A 21,609-nucleotide genomic window follows, 5' to 3' on the forward strand; every position below is an offset into this window, starting at 1 on the left:
CCCCAACCGTGCCTTCCTGGTTTGTTTTTTTTGTTTGTTTGGTGGGGTTTTATTTTGTTTAAATTAAATTAACTTAGGCTTAAATTAAAAGGGTGTCTGGCGATGTGGCGAGTGGGGCTGGCAGGTACAGGGGAGTGCTGGTGCTGGGGGGGCATTACAGATCCCTGCATCCACTTCTCAGGATGTGCTGCTGCTGGGTGTGTGCCGAGCGATGGGCAGGACTTGTACCTCAGCTTGCTGCCTGCAAAGGACTGAGAAAGGCTTTAGGAACAAAAATAGGATTTTATCCCCAGTGTTTTAAGAAGTTATTTTGGAGTTGTTAGCAGGCTGAAAGGCAAAGGGCTGCTGCGTTTCCATGGGTGCCCTTTGCACAAGGAGGGTCACCCAGTACCCGTCTTGTTCCCTGGGCCCTGCTTTTAAACCTGGGGCAACAGTGGAAATATGAAGCTGGAACAGAATCATGGAATTCCAGATGGGTTTGTGTTGGAAGGGACCTTGAGATCATCCAGTCCCAACACCCCTGCATGGGCAGGGACACCTCCCACTAGACCAGGCTGCTCCAAGCCCCATCCAACCTGGTCTTCAGCACTGCCAGGGATGGGGCAGCCACAGCTGCTCTGGGCAACTTGGGCCAGTGTCTCACCACCCTCACAGCAAAGAATTTCTTCCTCAGATCTCATCTCAGTCTCTCTTCTTACCGCTTGAAACTGTTCCCCCTCACTCCATCACTCTATGCCCTTGTCAAAAGCCCCTCCCCAGCTTTCCTGGAGCCCCTTCACGCACTGGAAGGTGCTCTAAGGTCTCCCTGGAGCCTTCTCTTCTCCAGACTGAACAGCCCCAACTCTCTCAGCCTGTCTCCAGAGCAGAGCTGCTCCAGCTCTCTGATCATTTCCATGGCCTCCTCTAGACCTGCTCCAACAGCTCCATGTACTTCTTGTTTTGGGGACTCCAGAACTGGACCCAGCACTGCAGGGGTCTCACCAAGGCAGAGTAGGCTAGGCTAGACTTTAATTGAATTACATTGAATTTCAGTTGGAAGGGACCTACAAGGATCATCTAGTTCAACTGCCTGACCACTTCGGGGCTGACCAAATGTTGAAGCATGTTGTTCAGGTCATTAGGAGTCCTGGTCTTGTTTTAAAACCCCTGGGCAAGGCAGGTGTTTGCCCACAGTGCCACCAAATGGCTGCAGAGCCGTGAGGAAGGCACTAGGAAAGCAACAAGGGCAGAGAGCACCTGAAGCCACCGAGCAAGTGCCTGTGCCAGGCAGAGGCAGCAGGCTGGGGTTTAGGGGCTCAAACAGTAAATATTAAGAGCAGTAAGAGGGAAATGAGCAGTTATTAGCCAGGCAATTAATAAATGAGATATGCTGCACCCAGTGTTGTGCCTGCAAGGGAAGGATGTCACTGTTCATTTTAACCCACTAAGTAATTTAATATAGTTGTTTTTTAAAAAAAAAAAAAAGGAAACCACCTTGTATTGAGCACCACTGGTCCCTGTGATTGTCTCCCTGGAGCCCAGCTCTGCCCTTGGGATGCAGCAAGTCCTGGAGCAGCTCTGTGGCACAGACCCAGCAGGTTGGGTTGTTGGGTTTTTTTTTCCCCTTCAAGAATAAAAAAAAAATAAAAAAAAATAAACAAAAAAGGATAAAAAAAGACAAGTGGGACACATACCAAACATCTCGCTCCAGCTTCCCTCAGGTCACCATGTCCACAGCCCTGAGGAGATGACCCTGGTGTGGCTCAGAGCACCCATCATCAGGTGGCACCGGGGCCAGCGGATCCCCAGTGACACCGACTGCTTCTGGGCATGGTGGGGGACAGCACGAGCCTGGAATGAACTTGGTCTAGTTGTTTTTACTAAGGCTGACATTAATAGAAAGAAAACACATTAAATCTCTCCATCCAGGAATATTTTATTCCATAAAAGCCATCCAGGTGCAGAAAGCTGATTTAAACCTTTTCTCCCTGTTAGTCCCCAGCGCAGTGATGCATCCCTGGTTGGGAAGTGTGCTGAGAATGGATCCCTTGCCAGGGGCCAAGGGGCAGCCCTGCAGAGCTCTGGCTTGAGAAGCTGCCTGGCAGCACCCAGCACTGCTGGGCTTAACTAGGGGAGCTGCAGGGAGGGGCCAGGGAAGCCCAGCACAGCAGGTGGGACACCAGTGTCACACGTGGTCAGGGGCACTGGGGATGGCTGTGGCACAATGAGCAGCACACGATGGCCAAGGGGATTATTTTTGTGTCCTTTCTGGAAGAGAGAGAGTGAAAGCAAGAACCTTTGCTGCTGTTTGTCCACGTAAGTGTCCATCTCTGGTGAAAAGGCATTTGTCATCCATCGCATTCCCCTCCTGCCACTCACAGCTCTCCTGGGCTGCCATGGTTACCTCTGCAGGACTGACCCAGCTAGAAGAAATGCTTTTTATTTTTCTGCCTCTGTGCAGAATGAACAAGCACTTATTTTTGCTAGTTTAATTACATTTTTTCATTGAAGAATATCCTTCCCAGTATGTTTCTTTTTCCAACAGACAAAACATTTCTAAGAAATGAACCAGTTTTTCAGATGCTGGACTGAAGCAGTAAAAAGTTTTCCTGCCCAAAATGACATGAAGAAATAAATAAAAACTTTTAAATGGATTTAGGTTTCGTTTTGTTGTGTGGTTTGTTTTTTTTTTTTCCCCCAGGAGGGTGGGAAGGCCTTTGAAAGCCACTAGCTACCAGATGACCCAATAAAATATCAGCATTGCTGTTACTGGGAGGATTCATTGTTTTGGTTGGAAAAAGACATTTAAAATCATCAACTCCAACTGTTAACCCAGCACTGCCAGAGCTCTGCACCTCAAATAAGCATTTTGCTGTGACAGCCCAATCACACCAGTTGCCTTTCTGTAGTGAACCAAGCTAAAACCTAATGGTTGAGCTTGAGAACATTTCTAATCCTGTTCACAAGCGCAGCAGCCCGCTCCCAGGTCCCAAATTACCTTCAAAGCACTTTTAGTAATACTTCTGCTGCAGCAGCTTTCAGCTGTGAGTCTCAAGGCAGCCTGCAAAGGATGGTACAATTTCTATTTCACAGAAGGGCGAAGTGAAGCAGTACTCCAGGTACATGTCCAAAATCATGGATCTCTCCAGTTCTGTCAATTTGGGCAACACTGAGATTTTTCAAGGGGAGGGTCAGAGCATCAGGTTTTATTTGGCCCAATTATACACTAGTCACTCCTGTGGAATAGCTATTGTGGTTGAGAAAAGCTGTCTCACTCTTCATATTTCCTTAATACCTTGAGATTGATAAAGCCTTTCTGTCTAACTGGACTCTCTGTAATGAGGTCATGCTGGATGAGTACACGAGGAGGTTTTTTTTTCCTCCCCCGACAATGCAAGGCTGGCTGGACTGTGTAGCTTCAGCAAAGACAGCAAATCTCTCCTGCCTTCCTACCCTCACACACCTGCAGTCAGAGAAACAAGGAGCTTGGTTAAATCTTTGGTATCAGTAAATCCACAGCCCTTTTACTGCAGGGCTCCATGTCACAGAATCACATGTTATAGATATGTCCCCATGTGTCTCCACACCCAGCTAGTTCAGCTCTTGGGCTCTGGTACAAGGACATCCTCTTTGACTACAGGAAGGTACAACTCAGCTCCACTCCAGCCAGGGTCTTCTTGGCTCTTTGTATACGGGTTTTAATGCTTCTCACTCTTTGGGCCCTGGGAACTGAGCTCTCAGCCCATTTACCACCAGGGAAGTCACAGCTCTGCTCAAAGGGCAGTCTGGTGAGGGGAGGAGTCACGGGCCAGAGCTCATGCTGACCTAAAAGCTTGGTGGAGTCAAGATGGGAAGGTCTGGCATGGTTCACAAATACAACATCACATGGCTGCCATGAGGGGACAGCCATGGTTTGTCGTTAAGCAGCTGTGAAGTGCTAATTACTGAATTTGCTTCTCCCTTCCCAAAAGGCATTAGGAAAAACAGAGGAGGAATTTCAGGTTTCCAGTGTTTTTTCACTGGGCCAGCAAACCAATTTTCCCTTGCTCTTTGCCCCATAATAAGCTCTTCCTGGTGAATTTCTACACCTTCCAATGTCTCCCCACAAGGTTCCTCTGAGTCCTCCATGGCAGCACATGGACTCAGATCTCCCAATATTCAGTCACTCGAGCACAGCTTTCACCAAGCAGAACCTACGGCCCTCATGGTCTGCCCACCAGCACATGGCTGTGCCACCCACGCTCAGCCAAGATGGATGCAAAAAGCACCAATGAACAGCCTTGGGTCTGGTTCCCAATGACTATATATCCAAATGAGTATATTCACAAAACAAAGGCTCTGGAGCACTAGGACTGATGCTGGAACTGGTTTGGGTAACAAGGAGAAAGATGCCCTCAAGGACTCATCCATTACAAGGTCCACTCTTCCCTCTCCCTCAGCCCAGCTGTGTTTAACCCAAGGCCTCTGTGTGTTAGGAATCATCTTTTTTTGGAGATTTAATTGCAAGGCGAAATATTAACAAATCTATTATTCCATTTCCAAGTGATGATAAGGAAGCCAAACCGCTGCAGATGTTGTAAACTCCAACGAGGATGAATGCCACTGCAACAAGTTTTTATCACACTAATGACACCATTTCTCTCACACCCATGACGTACATGGAAAGGAAAAGTACAGATGCTGGAGTCTATACATCCAATTGAATAAGAATCCTTAATGTGTACAAAATGTGATATGGAAACTGCAATAGCAAATAGTTTTTATTACAGAGCTGTTCTTCCACTGCCATAATCTCCCCAAAGCTATAAACTGAAGGAGTAGTTATACTTTACAAGTGTGTACTTACCCGCACAGGGGGATGTGGAGCAGGCATGCAGATGCTTTTATAAACCACAGAATGTGCTTCCTCCTTGGCAGTCTTACTATGCTTTTTATTTTTAACACCAAATAAATACAAAACAATCCAATAAAAACCAAACAGCAGTATATCTGAGAAATCGGCTCCTTTTAAAAGCAATACTATTAACTAAAGTTAGACCCCAAATAAATGATTTTGGGAGTGAGAAACCTCCTCAGGTCTGCAGTACAGATGGCTTTGTGCAAATGACTCAGTATTTCAATCAGGATTTGGGCTTGTGGGGGCTGAAAGGACAGGTTTTTGGAAGGTAGAAACAAGAGGCACTTAAAGGTTCTTCATGAGCACTAGGAGTTTAATTACTTTTGACAGTATCTTCCTGAGACAGCTGCTCCACTGATGATGGAAAGACCCGGGAGAAACCAGCCTTTTGCAAGTCCCAGCAAAGAGCTAGGTGGGTGACCTGGTCCTAACAGGTGAGGGTGCAGCATCAAGAAACACCTTGCATTCCTAAAATATATATTTTTTTCCAAAATCCCTCTGCTTTTGGAGGGAATGGTCAGGCTCTTGCCACTTCGCAGCTGTTCCACGTCCCCCATAGTTCCCCCTTTTCCAGTTTTTTTCTAATCTTTGCCTTACCAGCTTTCCCATTCCTCTTCATGCCAGTGAAACACACACACACAATGTGAATGGAGGACAGACAGAAAATTGGATCTGATGATGGGGAAGAAGCAGTGGGGAGAAAAAAATTACCTCTTAATATCTGAGGCCACTGTTTCAATATTTTTACAGAGTTTTCAAAGGTAAAGGGCTGGGGCACACATTGCTGCAAGGGTCACACAGAGAGAAATGTCTGTGTCTGCACACAATTCCACCCTGATCTGGTAAATACACACTCTATTTACTCTGCAGTCTCTATCTCCTATAAGATTCCAACTCCTAATTTTACAGCCCAGGAATCATCTCCAAAGTATTCAAAACTTGGTTAAAAATAATATTTAAAAACTGTATAGATACTAAAAAATACTTCCTTGCTTCTCCATGAAGGAAAAGGTGGCTTCTGGTCTCTTGCTATCAGGAAATTCTCTCTCTCCCTAGGACCATCCTCTGGAAAGCCCTTAGCTCTGGTTCTCTGGAGTGTCTCCTTGCAGAGCAGCATGATGTCCATGAGCTAAAAATTCTGCAGGAATTTGAGAACCAGGTCACGCAGCTTCACCCTCAAAGGTTCATCGTTGTCACAGATGATGTGTGTGGAATCCTCCTCAATCTGAATGAGGGTTTCTGCCTCCTGGAGGAGTACGATGTGTCCCTTGGCTGTGTCCTCCACCTTGACATCACTGAAACCGTGCTAGATGTACCATTGGGGAGGGAGTAAAAGAGAGAGATGTTACTACAACCTGGGAAAACAGGAAGAGATGAAAGACTGGGGCACAGGAGGGAGGAAAGGGGAGAATGACCACAAAATACAGAGTGCCATTGCAGACACCCTATGTTATGATCCTCAGGATACAGATGGATATAGAACAGAGAGGCTAAAGCCAATATTTTCCACTACACCATGTCACTGCAATTGCAAAATCTTGAGGCAAAGAGGACAAATGGCTCCTTTAACTACAGAAATTACCCTCTGCTGACATTACTGCCTCAAAGAAGATGATAGTGGAGAGCCAATGAACCGTAAGGCAAGCTTCCTCACAGACTACCCTGCCCTTTTTCCTATCCATTTTCTCCAAAGAGGCATGCAAGGGAGAACAGGGCTCCACAGAGCAGTATCCAACTGCCCATAAATTCAGCCACCAAGCCCCCTGTCCTGCAGCTCCCCGGAAAGCTTCTCCATCAGCGTAGACATTTTCAGGATCTACTCTTCACCCAGTCAACCCATTGTCACAGAACTTGTAGGAACTGAAGTACTTTTGAGACCTCCACCCCACTGTTCAAATTTATTGGGAACCAGCTGACAAATCCAAAAGTTACATGGGGGAAACTCACCCATTTGGAGTGAATCCAAAAGCTCTGTTTCCACAGAAAACCAGGAGGAATCAACTGATATGGTTCCCCTGTATCAGGACATGACTCCACAAGGAACTATTCCCTCCACAGTCAGTGCAGGGACACACGTTCCCAGAAGTACTTTGTGAGCTCATTATCCCCTCTCTGTTTCAAGCCATGTTAAAATTATTTTCCCTCCCTTCCTAGCAAAGCAGCACATTTTTGAGATTAGCAGAAATCCACTTGATTCTCACTTGCCACCAAAGACTTACTACCTTCTCAAGTGTCTGCACAAACTGGTCCACGGGAATGGAGCCGCTCAGCAGTGGCTTCAAAGATTTACACTCTGGCACATCATCGCTCACTCGCTTTCTCTTCTTGCTGGCAGGAGGTTGTGGAGGTTTTGGAGGGAGCTAATGGGTGAGAAGGTACACAGGGATGCAGGGAATCACACCAGCTTCTTATACTTTAGTTGGAATAACAAGCACAGGAGATAGAAAAGGAATATTGATTTTATTTTCTGGGACTACAGGGGAACATTGCAGCACTGAAGGGGAAAGGAGAAACCCAGCCTTGGGCTCCACTGCAAATACAAGTCACCATTTATAGAAAGAAACTAGCAGTTTTAGTTCAACTCCATAATCTTAAAATTTCAGTCAAATTCATTTCTGTTTAAATTTCTTTCATCTTAGAAGACCTATCTGACTTGATTCAAGACTGAAGACTTCTGGTTTGGTGTTCAGGTACTCTCCAATATTTTCTAGGAATCATGTCTTAAAGTGCCTTGAAAATCACACTCTAAAAGGTACAACAGGTTGGGAAATGGGCAAATTCAGAGCAAGTAACTACTCAGGCAATGAGAAACAAATGGGTAATTTATTTCTCACTGGCCTCAGAAAAGTGAGTCTTTAAGAAGAACTTGAATACAAACAGGGAAGCATGAGAGAAGCTGCATTGCCTGAAAAATCACTGGAGTGTGACCCGAGTATAATTTTGTGCTGCTTCAGAAAGTTCTGTGCTCTAACTCACTCCTGAAACCCTTCTCTGTTAGCAGGGAGAGGGAGGCAGGGCAAGCACACGCAGGGGTACCTAACCTAGCACCATGTGGGCAAGGTGTGGAGCTAACTGAGCACTTCCAAAAAACCATTTTATTAATGGAGATGAAAACCTGATTCCTATAAAAAGAACTGTGAGGAAATTATTGTGTAAAATAAGTCCATGTGTCCTGTGTTGTGTAAGGGTGGGAAAGTGTCAGCACTCATCCTTCCTGGTGAACTAGCAACTCAGTCCCTGGGAAAAAGGCACTGGGGGAAATTGCTTCAAAATTATGGCAAGATCATTTGCCAGGGATGCAGCTGCACAACACACAGAAAATTTGCCTGAAGCAACTCCAGGGCCTTGTAGCACCCAGTGCACTCCAGGTGACAGCCTGGGCTCCTCCAAACTCCGTGCCTTTCCTGTCACGTAGCATCATGTCTGAACCTGCTGCTGAGATGTCCCTGTGTTCTTTTCAACAGCCAGGGAAGGTTGTTTTTCATCCTTGTGAGAGAAATATTGTCTCCTCAGGCTCCATTTCCACAAGAAGGGATGCATTTGAGTCACTACACAAAACCCCACCATTTTCCCTGAAGTTGGTGGGCCTACCCGCATGTACCATGTTATTTGTGCTTGAATTAATGCCATGGTGGGTCCCAGGCTCAGCCATACTGACAGACACCACTGTGCTGGCTTTACCTCCATCCACAAGTGAGGACTCTGGCATTCTGAGCCTAGATCTAAGTCTGTTTGGCACCAGGAATCAGAGCAGAGAAGGGAGTAAATGAACAACACAAATGAGAAAGCAGTCTTAGACCAACTGCATTTAAATATTGCTATTTGTTCAGTGTTGCCTAGTGTTTCTAGGGAACTGACTTGGAAAAAGTATGACAGCCTGTCTGCTGTGCACTGATTTAAATCATTAACCAATCTTTATGCCCCTCCACTAAAGACATTATCCACAAGTGTAGTGGGCCCAGCCCAGCTCTGCTGCCCACCAGGAGAGGCAGTATTGTGCAGAGTGTGGCTTCACTGAGTTCATTGCGTGCTCATGCATCAAAGGAGAAAGGTGACTGGAGCACCCAAAGCCAAGCAGGTCCATCAGGCATCACCTCCTGCTGCAGAGCACTAACTGCAGCATCAGCCAAAAGGAGGTGGTAGGAAAAGAGTGTACACTGCTACTTAGTGCAAGGATGTTTCTGTGTCTTGGGGAATAGGGCAACTTAAAGAAGACAGTCCCTTCATATGTCTAATGTTTTAGCTTATCATCTCTGCCCTCTGGACCTCAGTTTTCAGTCCATGAGAGGCTGACTGATGCTGATTTTGGTGTATAGGTTATGAAAGACAGTGGTATGATTTGTAGTCTCACTTCAGGAGTAATCTCACCTCCCCTTTTATCTTAGCCAGGCACATGGCCAACAAAAAGAGAGAAGAGAGATTTATTTGCATCCCACTCTCTTCTCTAAGTGTAATTCCTCACTTGCACATGCCAGGACAAAGCAACTGACACAGACTCTGCTCCAGTGGGCAAAGACTTGTTGGAGAGGTTGCCTCATAAGAACAGCTGGGGTCCCAGATGGCAAGAAACCTGGTGGAAGGATATTTTTCTCCCTTTCCCATCATACTGTACCTGCAGCACATGCTTGTTGTCTTTAGTATGCAACACGGCAGAAACTGTTGCTAAGGAAATACCAGGCTTAATCTCCAAGGGCACGAGTGAATCTGCAAGCTAAAGCAAAGGAAGGATTTTGCTCAGCAAGTGATAATCTCAAAATTTGTATGAATCCAGCTGTGATTTAAATTGGCAGCATGGTATTTTTAAACATGGACTAATGAACTGTAAACACAAACCCACTGATACAATGACAGAGAGCTGCTCTTACCTTCTTAGGCCTCCAGCTCTTAAAGCTACTGACTTTCACACCATTATCACAGCAGTGCAAGATTCTCAGTAACCAAGGCAAGTCTCACAAAACAGAATAATTACAGAGAAACCTTGTTTAAAAAGACATCAACTGTTTATTAATGATTTTTGTTAGTTAAAAAAGTAATCTAATTTGGCATTATTTATTATGTCAATGGGCAATGAAAAATCAAAGCCAGTTTCCTTTCAGTTCCTTTGTGCTGTGGCATTGAGGCTGCTGAGTAGCTGAAAGAAAAGGGTTTGTCCTTGAAAACCCAATGGCTCTACTGACTGTTTTGAAATTTTTCCTTACAACACTGCAGAGAAACCTTTCCACTGCCTTGTATAGAATTCTTTCCTGAAAGAAATAAAATTTAGTCTTGGCTCCAACTTTGAATTCAATGGCAACCTCCCAGGATCCTCAGCACTGAGGGTGTTGGCAGTGAGAGCAGTATTGCATCTGCTGAGGCTTGCAGAAGTTGGCCAGCTGGGAAGCACCTCTTCCAGCCGTGTTTCCAAAGGAATACTTCAGAAAAACATACTCAGGAACACAGAAAACTACTCCCTTTTTTCCTCCAAAGGAGTTCTAGAGGACAACACACTGGACGCTGGGTGCCCTGGAGTCCTGTCCAGGACTGCAGCCAGGATCCAGTCCTAGACAAACAGGTATCTCCACACCACATGGGACAGCAGCCCAAGCAGTTTCCAAGCACCACATCTAAACATCTTTTAAACACCTCCAGGGATGGTGATTCAACCACCTCCCTAGGAAGCCTGTTGTAGTGTTTAATAACTCTTTTAGTGAAGAAGCTTATTCTAATATCCAGTCTAAACCTCCCCTGGCACAACCTGAGGCCATTTCCTCTTTTCCTATCTCCTGTTACCTGGGAGAAGAGATCAACCTCCACCTCGCTCCAGCCTCCTTTCAGGCAGTTGCAGAGAGTGAGAAGGTCTCCCCTCAGCCTCCTTTTCTCCAGGCTGAACACCCCCAGTTTCCTCAGCCACTTCTCCTAAGACTTGTGCTCCAGACCCTTCCCCAGCTCCGTTGCCCTTCTCTGGACACGCTCCAGCCCCTCAATGTCCTTATTGTGATGAAGGGCCCAAAACTGACCCCAGGATTTGAGGTGTGGCCTCACCAGTGCAGAGCCCAGGGGAAACAGCTCTGGCCTCATCCTTCTGCCATCAAAGCACTGAGAGGGCTTTTCTGTTGGCGTCAACAGCAGCAGAGTTTAGCTACTTCTAATAACTTCTGAAAATCTTACCTACCACTATCAAAATTGCAGGAACATTTTGAAAATTAAACAGTTGCATAGATGTTTGTGTTGAAAAAAACCACAGGTTTGATTCAAAATCAAATCCCCTAGATTTTGCACATATTCAGACTTGATGAATCTTAGAAATCAAAATGTCATGGAACAATTCAGATTGCTCTCTCTCTGGGACTCTGTTCAAGATTTTTAAAGCAGGCAATTTGAATACAGCCTTTACAGTTTGTAGTTGAAGGCTAAGAGAATGAAAATATAATGATAATTACAGCTTCAGATTTTCCCTTGGGCCTAAAAATAGCAATACTTGCAGCATTCTGGTATGCTGCTCTTTGCAGTGGTCGAAGGCACTTTGGATTCCCACCACCTTCCAGAGAAAGATCGATACAGAATGGGTTGTAATAAAGAATATGTGGCAAAATGACAAATATTGTACAATGAAAGGCACTTAAAAACCAGAGTGCCACTTACAATCAAAGTCTTCTGTCTCTGAAATACTTAGATATTAACATTTATGCAGATTTTAACTCCACAGTTGGTAAACAGCAACACTTAAATTATTAACAGCCAAAAAGGCAGTAAGACAGACATAGGTTATATTTTTTTTCTCTAAGATATTGCCTCATCTCACAGCCCTCTCCATGCTGCAGCCAATCCTTTTATTACAGAAATTCACTGACCCAAACCAAAAAGGTCATTTAATCACATCCAGTAATTCACCCACCAAGACCAGACAGCACTGCTATTACTCCTTTCCACTGACCTCCTGCACACAACAAATCACAGAACTCTCCCAAAATGCTGGATTAAAGAAACCCTTTTCAGAGAGATAGCAAATCTTGTCTACACTCCAGGCAATGGCAATTCCACCATTTCCTCTCAAAAGCTGTTTCAAACTTCAATTTTACTTGCAGCTAGGAAACCATGTCTTATTTCAAGGTTGAATTTGTCCAGCTTTCAGTTGCTGGATCTTGTTATGCGTTTGCCTGCAAGACTGAAAAGCCCCCCACTATGCAAGAATAAATGCATCTTCCTTCCAGTCATTATCACAAGTCTGATGCCACATGCTGGCATCAGGAAAGTCATGAAAGCAGAGATGCACGGCACTGAGAACTAACATGGCATTAATCAGTCCCCTGCCTATGGATGAGCACTTGGGCTGCCTTAAGACAAACTTGTGTGTGTGTGTATGTGTATTTCATTTTTTAAAAAATCCCTTCTGTTAAGGAAAGTTCAAAGCAGAGACCAACCGAAAAGCAGAAGTCATCGATTCTCAGTAGTCTGAAACTGCAAGTGTTGATGTGAACCTTGTAAAGGCTGAGGGAGAGAAGGGTCAGCGTGGGAGGTTCTGCTCCCATGATCAGAGCTGCCCATCTATGCTCATATAAAGACAGTTTTACCACAAACTGCAAGTGAATCTTTTGTGTAGGATTGCATTACCCACAGCAAAATAAGATCTGACACATACTATGTGAGCTCAAACACCATTCTTGGCCAAACTATAGTTATTTAGAAAGAAGAACAATGTACACGGGTTGGGTTACTTTGAAGTCTCTACTGAGGTCTTCAGAGGGGACAGCTCTCCCTAAGCTGAAGGTTGCATGCTGTGTGCAGTCACCAGCCCAAAATCCTCTTGTTGGCAATGAAGAGCTGAACAGTGATGGGTATGGGATCTGAAATTCCTACCGTAACAAAAAAAAGCAAACAACTGAGGATGAATAATCAGTGAATAAAATCAGGAGAGGACCAGAATTTTAGCACACATGGTCTTGGTCTCATGGAGGATTTTCCCAGGGACAGACGGACACAGACATACACCTGCCAGAATTTCAGTGTCCAAGTCACACATACACTGGCAGTGGTCAATACCAGTGATTTCTTCCTAGATTTTTGGGACATGTCTCCTAACTTCTCCCTTTTCCCTCTTCACCTCCAAGTTTTGTTAAGTGCAATAGTTCTTGGCTTACACCAGAGAGGGTGGAGAAAGACTGACCCCACAGGGAGACGTGAAGTCTGAGCTGAGTGGGTTGAGCTGGATCTCCAGGACTGGAGCAAAGTGGAACAAGGAGGAGCACAGCAAAGGTTATCACTAATTAAAATTCCCATTACTTTTAAGATCTGAAATTCGCTGATGTGTACACTAGATGTGTATTTAGAAAGGGACACAGCTGAGTTTTTACATCAACATTAAATGTGTATTTTCCAGATTTGCAAATTGTGCACAAAGGTATGATCTCTGCATGAGAGGTAGGAGCCAGAGTTGCAACTCTGGATCATGGCAGAGAAATCAAAGACATGAAGCAGAGCTATGATACCTCTGGGCAGGACAGGCCCATTAGGAACCCAACACACTGCAAGTCCTTAAGAAAAAGAGAGTTAGAATAAAGTTCTAATATGTTCCCTGGGGCAGGAATCAGTCCTGTTCAGTGCTTGTGCAATACCTGGCACTCAGAAATCCTACTAAGGGGTCCATTACTCTTGCTACTATACTGCAGTAATATAATAAATGGAAGGAAATTTTTAAAAAATCATCAAAACTGGACCACATGCAACTAACACAAGAGCTTTCTCTGATAAGAAAACTGCTGAAGGAATTGGGGCAGCCACAGCCTCTGCTTCATGAAGCACTAGCAAGGTACCACATGGGAAATTAAACTGTGGATTTCTACAGCAGTCCTGAGACGGGGAAAGTGCTGGTTAAAGCAAGGATATCCTCAGACAACTATCGGTCTGTTGCTGCAATTCCTGAAGGATCAGTTTTGAGCTTACTTCCATCCAATTATTATTAATGACCGCAGTACAGAATGAAGAGAGTGTTCAAAAGGCTCCACTGAAGTTTGCAGAGGCCCCCTTAACAGAAAGATCAAGCTATCACAGAGGAATTACTAGATTACCTCAAAAACTGGAGTGTGAAAAACAAGAGGAAATTCAACAGCATGAAATGCAAGGCCAGGGACTGGGCTAATACCATGAATTTCTGCTGTGAGCTGGCAGCTGCTGGAAATGACAGAGGTAAAGGGTCCAGGTTTATTAGTCCATCCCAGGAGAACTGAAAGTCACAAATGTGACATGGCCATGAAAATCTAAATGCAACTCCAGAAAATATCTAGTAGAGATGAGCTATTGCTACTGTACTGGGCTGAGCAAGATCTCATCTGAACTACTTGTAAATTGTGGGTAATTTAAATTCAAGTAAGGGTAGATTATGGAAGGGTAGATTAGGGCAGGAAAAGCTGTCTGTAAGTGGAGACTAAGTACCTTGGCTTGTTTAGCCTGGCAGAAAGAAAGCCAAAAGGATAATTTGATTATTCTACATAAAGACCACAGGGAAAATACCAACAAAAGGCAAAACCTATTTATGCTAAAACATAATGTTAGGAGTAAGTCTGTGCAGACCAGCCATGAATATGTGTAGGCTTGAAATTAGGATGTTTCTAGCCATCAGAGACTGCAGGGATTTGAATGGCATTCTAGTGGGAACAGTAGGAGAAAAAGCCTTCACAATTTGAAGCTGGTGCCTTGCATTTTACAAGGCACATTATAAACACTATTACTAACCACAGCTGGGTTCTGGCATGAAGGCACTTCCATTTCTAGGTGGAAATAATTGCTTAGAGCCTTGGAGCTTGCCAGGCATGAAGAGATTCCTACCCAGCTACTAGCCCCCAAAAAGGAGGTAGTGAGTATGCAACAGAAAAACAAGCCAATTATTAGAGAAGCCCAAAGATTTTAAGTCTTGGAGGTAGTGTACCAGGTCCTAGCAATCACAGTTTAACAGAGATTTTTACAATAAGCAGTCCTCAGCAAAAGCTGAACGGAGAGCAACCTGCCTTATCCTCCATCTTTCCACTCACCTTGCTACTCAAACACATAAAATCCAGTTTCTGGATGCGGAAAAGCATCTTCCCAGTGTACCTTTAAAAGGAAAAGACTGCCCAGATATTCCACATGCAGGGATGATCTGTATAGTCAATTTTGTAAATTAAAAAACCTGACAGTCTTTATCCTGTCACTTATATTTGGATGGTAATGCTGAGAAAGCATGATAATTTACCTCACTTCCTACTTTCCTGCCTCTTCTCACCCCTTCACTATTTAAGTACCAGGAGCTCTGTTGTTGAGTCACTTGAAACCAGACACAGAAATGCCTGAGAGATTATAGTGTGGGCAGAAATCTCAAATAGATTCAGCCTCGGTTTGAAATCATCTGCTAAACCAGGCCGAGTCTGAGTGCAGGAAGCCTGCACGTAATAGATCCTGCAGTGGAAACTAAAAGATACGTGGTCAAACACATTCCCTGAAGGAGAAAGGCCTAAAGATTTAAATACAGTAAGCATTCATGACCAACAAGCATATTAAACACAGCACAAGCTTGCTGCAGGCCAGTTGTGCAGCAGAATGGAAACTGGGGAATCTTTCTAATGAGACTTAAAGGAACAAGCAAACATCCTGGAACTAAGGATGTTTATAATCATTAGTGGGTGATCTGTGTCATGTCTTGTTGGGGTTTCAGCCTCAGATTTTGAAGAATCCAAGTGTTTCAAATGGGGTGATTAAGTTGCTAAACTAACCTGAACTTAATAGATTTTTCAGTCTCCATGGGTCTGCTACAATCCTCTCTGGAGTGGATTTTAAAATCTCATTAACTTCAGTGGGTGAAGAATCATACCATAAATACCTAAAGTTTTTGGCATTATTGCTTGCAAATGCCTACATCTTAGCTTTACTCCTTCACAGAGCCAACATCTAGTGGAGAAGTAAAATGGGCTGAAGGGGCAGTCTTGCAGTTTGGAGCAATGAAATAAACCCCTTCTTTCCCATACACATGTTCCATGTTCCAACTAATGGATCAGGGCTCTTTATCACCATGAGGAACCTTGCCCCCAAAGCCTGGAAATCAAACCAGAAAGAGATGTGCTGACCAACCAACAGGAAATAATCCTGCGTGGGATGATAAGCAGTAGACTCAGTACTAAAGCTAACCAACTGGCTTTTTGCCAACTCTCTGCCAAGAGACAGTTTTAAGGATGTATTTAAGAAGTGTAATGAAGTAGATTTATGGCTCTTTAATGAAGCTCTTCCTCAGTATGCTGCATAGCCTGGGAGCAGAAACAGTTGTTTGAGGAACTTACAAGAGGACAGTGGAAGCCAGAACTAGCAGAACCAGAAATAAGCCTCAAACTTGAATGAAAAATGAGAGGTAGGGGAAGCAAGAACAGGAAATATCTTCAAAGTAAAGGCAAGCAGCTTACAGATGCAAAAGATGAGTCATTAGAAAGACATGAGGAGGACATCAGTCAAAATATTCAAAATGTAGTAACCAATGTATGGGTCAGAATGTGTAGTTGTTGAAGCTGGTTGGGAAAAGAGAGGCAAATGCCTGGCTATAAAAGTTTTATCTTACAGCCAGCTATCAAAAATGAAGGAGAAACAAACCTACATATTAATGTGGACAGACAAAGGCAGGCTGGGAGCAAAAAAGCAGATCCAAGTTTCATAAATCTAAATAGGACAATTTGGAGATGAGACCAATTAGAGAAAAGGTACAGGAAACAAAGCAAAACAAAACAAAAAACAACCAACCAAAAAAAGAACAAAAAAAGACAAAACCCCACATTAAAAAAAAACCAAACAACCAACCAAAAAAACCCCAAAAGCAAAGGAAAATTGGGATAACACACTCAAAGCCCAACAAAGATGGGAGGAGGGAAGATAATTCTCTGCAGAAGCAACGGCAGGCTGAAGGGCCAGGAGAGAAGAGACATGGAAGTGAGGTGAGAGACATTTTTAAGAGGAAAGGAATGGCTGATTGTGTTGAATAGCGATGATGTAAACCAAGAAGACAGCAGACTACAGTGGTTCTGGCTTTATCTAAGAAAAAGCTGGTAAAAACTGGGACAAGACTAGTTTTCATGGAATGTAAAAGGTGAAGTCAAACTCAGAGAGGGCCTGTGCTAGAACGAGGGAGGGACTCCAGGCAATTTTACAGATGGTGGATTCAGAGAGCTTGGAGTTGAAGGGAGGAATAATAGTAGGAGAGCAAGCAGGGTGGTTATATTTCATTTACTTTATGGTAAATGAGGCTACACCATCTTTACACAAGGGGGAAAAGAAATGGAGAGGTCAGGAGATTGGATTCTTCAAAAGGAAATTGGCAGGATCCTATGTGGAAATAGAAGTTAAAATAAGAAAAGGAGAGGATGGAGAGAAAGACTTAAAATTATCATGTGCTGCCAAGTGGCTGATTTCCTAATTCTTCTCTGCAATAGTTCATTATAATTTCATGTTGTTGCATATTTACACTTTGTACTGCCCTGTGTCCCAGAAAACTTGCGAACAGAGTATTTAAAACAAACAGAGCCCTCACTGAAGTCAGTCTGTTACTGAAATCAAGTGATCTGCACCATTGTTCAGCTGTAGTTAAACTGGAGGCACATTATTTGCTGAAACACAACTGTTTAATTTATCTGTTTGCTCCAGAAGGTGTTTTCTATTTTCCCACCATTCTCCTGTGAACAGACAATGCCTAACCCATTTCCAGGAAGCAGTCTTTTTTTTTTCTTAATTATTTTTTAAAGTGAAAGGCAGATGCTGAGAAGAACAAATTATTTAAAGTGTAAAGGTTACACAACACTTCTGAGCGCCACTCCAGGCTGGTGCCTTGGGACTGTTAAAACCTCTCTCTAAACAAAGGCTGCTCTGAGTAAATCTCATTAATGTACAACAGTCCTGCTTGACCTGACTTTCTCTTCGGTGAAATGACTGAAATTTAGACAAGCTCCAGCAGTATCAGTACATTTACATTAATCTGACAGGCCAGCATCTGAACCACTGAAACAATTTTGGAAAGGAAATGTCACACTATCATGCTGTCAGTCTGTATTGCCTGAAACCATGCTGAGCCAACTGTTTGGTTTTCAAAAGCGTTAAGAATTGAGAGAGAAGTTTGAGCACGTCTGCTTCTGAGAAATGACTGTGGATGCTCGGATAGGGCCCCAGTGAGGACTTCATTGAAGCAGACATTCTTTTATGAGACTTCTAGCTTTACTTCAGACCCAAGTCCTAGCCCTGGAGCAGATCTAGCAGTCACTTTTCTTCCCAGGGTGGATTTAATAATTCCAATTTTGGCTAACATGGTTTTGACAAATAACAAGACTTTGCAAGGTTTGCTAGGAGCTATAAAATATCTCTCCCAACTGCCTCATGAACCTTCACAGAACCCCAGAGATGGTGGTAGCCCATATGAAACAAATGCCCTTTCCATGCAATATAGAAATTCCTATATATTTAGGCACCATTAAAGAGTCTTCCTGGGTGAAACTACTGAAAAGGAGACATTAAGCAGCAAATACTCTCCACCAGGGAGCCTCATCATATTTGCAACCCTATATTGCACAACCCACCCAGTAGAAGGGGAAGTTACAGATATTTTTTGCCACTACTGGGTAAATCTTGCTGGAAAACAATGGGCCATTTCCATCCATCTCTCAAAACCAACATCTAATAATCCCTCTGCAGGACAGGACAGACAGACAGGGTGGAAGGGGGAGTGAGGCAAGTCATGCAGATAGCACATAAAAATTATTAGGTTGGTAAGGAGATAACATCATGTTTATTTAGAGGGTTAGCACAAAAGGAAATACAGGTCCCAGAAAACATCAGTCTTTTCCTCCTTCTCCCATTGATTTGCAAACCAAACAATGGTCCTTTGGGATTAACTGTTGTGACTGGTTAAAACAGTTAGATTTAAATTAGGGTAGATTTATATCAGATATTAGGAAGAAATACTTTACTGTAAGGGTGGTGAGACACTGGGAGAGGTTGTGAGAAGAGAACCTGTGGCTATCTCATCCCTGGAAGTGTTCAAGGCCAGGTTGGATGGGACTTGGAGCAATCTGATCTAGTGGGAGGTGTCCCTGCCCATGGCAGGGGATTTAGGGCTAGATGATCTTTAAGAGCCCTTCCAACATGAACCACTCTGTGATTCTATGACAGAGGAGGAGAGATTACACAGTTACACTTCTCAGCAGTTACCAGCTATGCTGCTAAGACTCAAAGACCAAAGTCAGAGAAGGTGGGAGACAATGTACCATCCCTCCCATGCCTTATTAGTACTCTGCATGTCAAGCTGGAAGCAAAAACCAGCCTCACAGGGTGATGCAATGAACACCTACTGAAACAGAGATTGTCCTGGGGAGACAGTCTGTGATCACTACAAATTTAGCATTGCTATTCCTCTAGCAAGTTCTTTTGAAAAATAACAAGTAAGATCTCTTTTTGGGGATGATTTGCGTATCTTAGTGCTGGGGAATGGCATCCTGTTAGCATTCCTGAACCAAAGCCTTGCTTTGAGAAGCAAGCACACAACCGTCAATGGGTCTAGCTCTCAAAGAACCCACTGAGGCAAGCAAATACTACCTCCCTGACACCAGTGGGGAAGGACAACAGTTTTCCTGAAAGTCTCAGAGATTATGTAATCTGCCTAATTTCTGTATCATCTTACAAAGCCCTTTCAGGAGTGTCATTACACACCAAGGAGCTTTTTACAACTAGTTAGTAAGTACAGCTTTGGAACCGGAGAGAATACCTGGACATGGAAAAGCACGAGATGCTCCTCCTCCTTGAATACACATAGCTTTGAAATTAGGGCTCCTGTGTGAAAGTAACCTGATACTATTTGTTAGAGAGGAAAACAGGGCTATTTCTGTCAGTATTTTGCTCAAACCCTCCCAAGTTAAAGTGAATGCAGTTAGAATGAGCTCTCATTTTCTATGTGCTTCTTTGATACCCATTCCCAGGTTAGTGAATCATAGAATCATAGAATCATAGAATCCTAGGGGTTGGAAGGGACCTCGAAAGATCATCTAGTCCAACCCCCCTGCCAGAGCAGGGTCACCTAGAGTACATCACACAGGAAGGCATCCAGGCGGGTTTTGAATGTCTCCAGCGAAGGAGACTCCACAACCTCTCTGGGCAGCCTGTTCCAGTGCTCTGTCACTCTTACAGTAAAAAAATTTTTCCTCATATTCATCTTAAACCTCCTATGCTCCAACTTGTATCCATTACCCCTTGTCCTATCACTGGTCTTCACTGAAAAAAGCTTAACTCCATCGTCTTGACACTCACCCTTTACATATTTGTAAACATTGATGAGGTCCCCCCTCAGTCTCCTTTTCTCCAAACTAAAGAGACCCAGCTCCCTCAGCCTTTCCTCATAAGGGAGATGTTCCACTCCCTTAATCATCCTTGTGGCTCTGCGCTGGACTCTTTCAAGCACTTCCCTGTCCTTCTTGAACTGAGGGGCCCAGAACTGGACACAATATTCCAGATGTGGCCTCACCAATGCAGAATAGAGGGGGAGGAGAACCTCTCTTGACCTACTAACCACACCCTTTCTAATACACCCCAGGATGCCATTGGCCTTCTTAGCCACAAGGGCACACTGCTGACTCATGGTCATCCTCCTGTCTACCATGACCCCCAGGTCCCTTTCACCTACACTGCTCTCCAGCAGGTCAGCCCCCAACCTGTACTGGTGCATGGCGTTTTTCTTCCCCAAATGCAAAACTCTACACTTGCTCTTGTTAAACTTCATCAGGTTTTTCCCCGCCCAAGTCTCCAGCCTGTCTAAGTCTCTCTGAATGGCAGCACAGCCTTCTGGTGTGTCAGCCACTCCTCCCAGCTTGGTGTCATCAGCAAACTTGCTGAGGGTACATTCTGTGCCCTCATCCAGGTCGTTGATGAAGATATTGAACAACACCGGTCCCAGTACCGACCCCTGAGGGACTCCACTAGTCACAGGCCTCCAACTAGATTCTGCCCCATTGACTACAACTCTCTGACTTCTTCCTTTCAACCAGTTCTTGATCCACCTCACTGCCTGATCATCAAACCCATACTTGATCAACTTATCTACAAGGATGCTGTGGGAGACGGTGTCAAATGCTTTACTGAAATCAAGATAGACCACATCTACCGCTCTACCATCATCTATCCACCTAGTAATTTCCTCATAGAAGGCTATGAGGTTAGTCAAACATGACTTACCCTTGGTAAAACCATGTTGACTGCTCTTGATGACCCCCATCTCCTTGATATGTCTAGAGATAGTGCCAAGGACAAGTTGTTCCATTACCTTTCCAGGGATGGAGGTGAGGCTGACCGGTCTATAGTTACCCGGGTCCTCCTTCTTGCCCTTCTTGTAGACTGGAGTGACGTTTGCTATCCTCCAGTCCTCAGGCACCTCTCCAGTTACCCATGACTTACCGAAGATGATGGAGAGTGGCCTAGCAATGACCTCCGCCAGCTCCCTCAGCACCCTTGGATGCATTTCATCCGGACCCATCGATTTATGGATGTCCAGATTATGCAACTGATCCCTAACCCAATCCTCATCTACTATGTCCTCACCTATCTTGACTACTTCTGGGGTTATATGAATCTGGGGCTCATGGGAAAAGCCTGCAGGAGTAAAGACAGAGGCAAAGAAGGCATTCAGCACCTCTGCCTTCTTCATATCCTCTGTCACCAGGGCACCCACCTCATTCAGCAGTGGGCCTATATTGCCTCTGGTATTAGCTTTG

General features: G+C 44.3%; 1 protein-coding gene across 3 annotated transcripts in view; it reads right to left on the reverse strand.

The window, feature by feature from the left end:
- Window positions 1-4,889: 4,889 nt before the first annotated feature.
- Window positions 4,890-21,609, reverse strand: part of INTS9 (integrator complex subunit 9) — a 76,636-nt gene continuing 59,916 nt past the window's right edge. For 2 of the 3 annotated variants that reach the window (XM_051615225.1, XM_051615226.1), the window contains 3 exons: window positions 9,489-9,587; window positions 7,099-7,236; window positions 4,890-6,182 (listed from right to left, as the gene is read on the reverse strand). In XM_051615225.1, the coding sequence (XP_051471185.1) occupies window positions 6,006-6,182; window positions 7,099-7,236; window positions 9,489-9,587 (414 nt within the window). In that variant the 3' untranslated portion in view covers window positions 4,890-6,005. The remainder of the gene's footprint in view (window positions 6,183-7,098; window positions 7,237-9,488; window positions 9,588-21,609) is intronic. The other variant, XM_051615227.1, reaches the window with a different exon arrangement.

Source organism: Apus apus, chromosome 3, assembly GCF_020740795.1.
Source record: "Apus apus isolate bApuApu2 chromosome 3, bApuApu2.pri.cur, whole genome shotgun sequence".
Classification (NCBI taxonomy): domain Eukaryota; kingdom Metazoa; phylum Chordata; class Aves; order Apodiformes; family Apodidae; genus Apus; species Apus apus.